Source organism: Physeter macrocephalus, chromosome 5 (assembly GCF_002837175.3).
Source record: "Physeter macrocephalus isolate SW-GA chromosome 5, ASM283717v5, whole genome shotgun sequence".
NCBI lineage: Eukaryota > Metazoa > Chordata > Mammalia > Artiodactyla > Physeteridae > Physeter > Physeter macrocephalus.
In genome coordinates this window covers 42,240,608-42,244,957 of record NC_041218.1, presented here as the reverse complement: position 1 = coordinate 42,244,957, position 4,350 = coordinate 42,240,608, and the positions used below count along the sequence as shown (strand labels likewise).

Here is a 4,350-nt window from a genome sequence, read left to right as displayed (position 1 = left end):
AAAAAAAAAAAAAAACAAAAACCAAAACTATCTATGAAAATAATATTGGAAAGACATACATACATATTAATTTTGGGTGGTGGGATTTTGAGTGATTTTTGGTATTTTTTACATTTTCTAAGGTTTTTAAAAAATTGAAATATATTTCCCTTGTAAAAAATGTTTACTAAATTCCTTACAAAGAAATTATTTACCATCTGTGAAAGAAATGTGGGAAACTTTCTCAGAGAAGAAAGGAAGGCTCTGGGGCACCTGGTCGTCCCCTACCTTGGGAGAATTACAGCCCTGCGTACACCTAACCTTCGTCACTTCTCTGACTCTACAAATATACCTAGGACCAGCTTTCAAAGGCGTGTGTGTGTTTGTGCGTGTACACGCATGTGAGTGTACAAGAGAGACAGGCACACATAGAGACAGTGATCGAGAAACCCAGCAAGAACTACAGACTCAGCGAGGCAGAAGGAGGGAGACAGGGCACCCCACATTCTCCTGGCTCCTCAAGCATCCAGGAGTTTGTTTCTTTTATTCACCAGCTTGGAGGCCATCGCCCTGCCAAAATCCCATCCCCAGTGAAAGCCCTGCAGCAAACACAGGGAGAGAATGATCAAAGACGGTATCAAAGGGCCTGCGACAGCCCTACCTCTGAAGTGAGAGTCCGGAGCGTCTTATTGGAAGACATCCAGCCGTGGCAGGGGCTGACCTGAGAGCAGGAAAACACTGATTACAGAAGAACAGTGCTGGTTGTGGGAACATAGCTTTGGAACAAGTCAGTGTGAGCTCACCTGGAGACAGTTCAGGAAGGAGTAGAAATGCGCGTAGGTCACGTCCTTGTTCAGCTGGCCTGGAAAACAGAGATCTGACATGTTGCATGCACTCAGATATAGCAGTCACCTAGGGACCCTGGTGGGTGAGCCTGCCTCTCTTGCAGAAGGCTGGCGCCTCCAGGGACCTGCGCTGGCTTTGCATTCGGCATTGCTCTTGAAGATGCCTGTGCTTTCCTTCTTTCTGAGCCCTCTAGAAATACAGACCTGGGGTTGGGGAGCGGCCCCAAGGAGTTTACTCCTATCTCGAGCTCTTCACACGGGCTAGGGCAGGGTGTGAGGGGCCTGACCTTATCTGGACCCCAGGTAGAGGGATTCAGGGCACCGTATGGACCAGAACACCACTAACAGAGGACCTGGCAGAGCAGTGGCTTTCTCCTGGCAATGGTATGAAACGCCAAGTCCCTGTGGGGTCCAGGGAGCATTGAAGGTGGGAGTTGACCAAATCCTCCTCCTTTTGTGTTTATGAAACACTCGGGTCTGACCCGATTATCCCATGCTGAGGACCTGGCGGGACTCTGGAGGGTCTGAAGGTCTGACCGTGCACCGTCCTGCAGTTTGGTGAACTGAAGTTTTCCACAAGTGCTTGTGTGGCCATCGGACTGGGGAGGCTAGCACGTTCGTTATATCCCTTCACGGCCCAGTGGTTATCTTATTTGAGCTGTCATTAGTAGATAGGCTGTATTTTTTTGGTGCAGATTAAAGAAGTACATATGCATGAAGTGGTAAGCGCCAAATGTGAGTTTATGCAGAGCCTTTCCAAATATCAGTTGTAGACCCAGAATCTGGGGGCGTTATTTATTCTCTCTTCTCACCTCCCACCACCGCCCCTTCTACCGTATCGCGTGCCCCACCCCCAAACTGAGGCAATTCAAGTTTCATGCTGTGGCTGAGACACAAAATCCAGGTTCTCCCAAATCTCAGCGGTGAATGACCGATGTCTTATCCATTAACACTTCTCTCACGCTTGAAAAAATAAAGGAAAATAATAGGGCCTATCTTGGAGCGAAGAGAAAGATTGAAGGTGACAGAACACAATCTTATTTTTCACTTATACCTCAGATCAGTTAGACTGAAAGATAGTTTCAATTTTCTTGTCATAGAGGAAAAATATATTATCTCTCTGTGTGGGTGAGTGAATCCCAGGACTGGAAAACCGCAGGCTCATTATCGCCATTAAAATCACAGTGACATGCTGGGTCTTCTCTGTGCTCCCAAGGTATCTGCATTTTCACATTTTAGATGAATCCCAAGCCACTGGCTTCTGTCTTCACTTTCATTTTATGGGCTCCACATGGAGCCCTGAGCTCCATGATCCATCTTTCTCCAAGATCCTGCTTTCTATCACAGAGGCTGCTTTCCCTCTATTTCTTTTTTTTTTTTTTTTTTTTGGTGTGTGCTTTTGTAATTTGCCTCCTTTCTGTATGTGTCCCTGCCTGTGTCAGTCCAGCCCAGCTGCAGTGACTGACACCTTCAACCTGCGCTCCCCACCCTCAATCCTCCACGTGCCCGGACGACTTGGCTCTCGCCCCCTGCTGAGAGGCAGCCTTCCCCCTGCCATCTTGTTTCTTTGTTGGGACAGGGGGCCTTGTCATAAACCTTAGGGAGCTTGGCTGGGGCCCTGACCCCCTGCTTGGCCCTGACTCTCACCTGGTGGCCTCTCTCTTTTCCCCGCCCAGTGGATGAAGTCTCTTCAACCTGCTGGAGGTGGCACCTCATGCCTGACCGTAAATAACACTCCTGCACCCTCTCCCTCCCCACCTGCAAGACTGGACTGTTCTGATATCCAGAGGGACTGGAGTTTATCCTGCTCCTGGATACTGGAAGCTCATCTGCTGGCTCCCCTTTGGGGGCTAAGCTGAGCCATAGCCTCGTTGCATCCCAGCTTACTCCCCTCTTCCTACTGTCTTACTGCTGAGGTCCCCGAACACGTTAGGATGAGACCACAAGGCATATCCTCCTTCTGGAACAATCTCTGTTCCCTCCCCTTCATGTCCTTGCTATTCTGGCACTGGCTCTAATTGGACCAGGTTGATGGAGGGGAAATTCTTAGGTGAGTAGGTGGGTCTGTGGACAGGATAAGCACACATTAGCTGTAGTTAGAAGAAAACTGGGAAAGGTATAATGGGTTGGTTTCCCTTCTCTCTGGTATTTCTGCCTATTAAAGGTCAGGGTGTCTCTGGGGCTGGTCATGTGGAAGGTTGGTTGGGAGTGCTTGTGTTGGGTTTACGATGAAGAGGGAAAACAGTTCTTATGCTTTTCTCCACTGATTGGAACTGTCAGTCAGTTATTCGCTCTTTCTTTTTATGTATGACTTTTTCTCCTTGTTACTTTAATGGTATTCTTCCATATCAAGAAGCCCTGGTATAAAGACTGATCCTACCTACATGTTGTACCTACGTGCAAAGAGGTGTTGTCTGTGCCTCCCTGGTTAGAAAGTGAGTCTGGTGAAGAAAGGTGGTCATGAATGCCCAGGACAGGGGCAGAGGGCTATCCCACAGGGGTCAGGAACCATCAGTGTGTGTGTGGGGGGCGGGGGGGGGAGCCTGTGGGTTGGCCCAGTTGATACCATATGCTCCCTGTGAAGATCAAGGGATCTACCCCAGCTCCTATAGTAGCAGCTCGAGTCTCAGTCATGTGTATGTTCTTTAGGGCAAAGTCTTTGGCATTTATTTAATGCTGGGACCACAACTGAAATTTTAGCTACCGTAAGAGCTTAGTACTAACAAAGACCAGCCACACCTTCATGAAATACCATCTGAGTGTATTAAACCTTGGTAAAACCATGTTAATTTAGACAGGGAGGAAGCCAGTAATAAAATTGAAGGTATACTACAAGGTATTTTAAAATACATTAGGTTTCAAGTTTAAGAGTAATTGGGACAAAATGGAGTTTTTGTGGATATTTTGTGGCAGAGGCCCTTCAAGGAAGGCTGACTTGCAGACTTATTTGTAGCCAGCACTCCCAGATTTCTTGATCAGGGAGCTTTGGATAGCTCCCTGAATGCATATGGCTTAGAAAAGTGTCATTGGCCCTCGGTAATTTCACCGCCAGGATCTATATACTATTTGTCCTTTCCTTAGAGGACAAGGACTTCATCTTAACATCATTTTTACCCTCAAAGCACATAATAGTTATCTCAGACATATTAATGGAAAGATTGCCTTCCTCATAGACTGTGCCTGAGAGGAATCATCCGTGGTCAAACATAAACTTTCTTGAAAGATCTATGAATGTATAATCCTAATGTGTGAGACTTACTTTCCGGTAATTCCTCAAAAAGACAAAACATTCTCACCAGGAATTTTAACTGCTGGTAGAGCCTGTGGGGCTGTCACAGCCCTTGGCAGCCAGGCAGTGACTGGGTTGTGACCCACAGACAAGGCTAAGAGGAATGATGCTACCCCCTTCCTCCCCAGCAGGAGTCAGGAAGACACCCATTCTTGTTCTGGGCCTCCACTACCTGCATATCTGATGCTGTGGCATTTTCTTTGTGTGTGTGTGTGTGTGTGTGTGTGTGTGTGTGTG

At 47.4% G+C, this 4,350-nt stretch overlaps 1 protein-coding gene across 6 annotated transcripts in view; it reads right to left on the bottom strand.

Annotated features, from left to right (window-relative positions):
* The window catches only part of AOAH (acyloxyacyl hydrolase), a 191,919-nt gene that overhangs the window by 22,529 nt on the left and 165,040 nt on the right, over positions 1–4,350 (bottom strand). For all 6 annotated transcript variants that reach the window (XR_003679783.2, XR_008617356.1, XR_003679784.2 and 3 more), the window contains 2 exons: positions 783–841; positions 641–700 (listed from right to left, as the gene is read on the bottom strand). Coding sequence is in view for 2 of the 6 variants with exons in the window: in XM_024130149.3 (XP_023985917.1) it covers positions 641–700; positions 783–841 (119 nt within the window). In the remaining 4 variants the exon portion in view is untranslated. The remainder of the gene's footprint in view (positions 1–640; positions 701–782; positions 842–4,350) is intronic.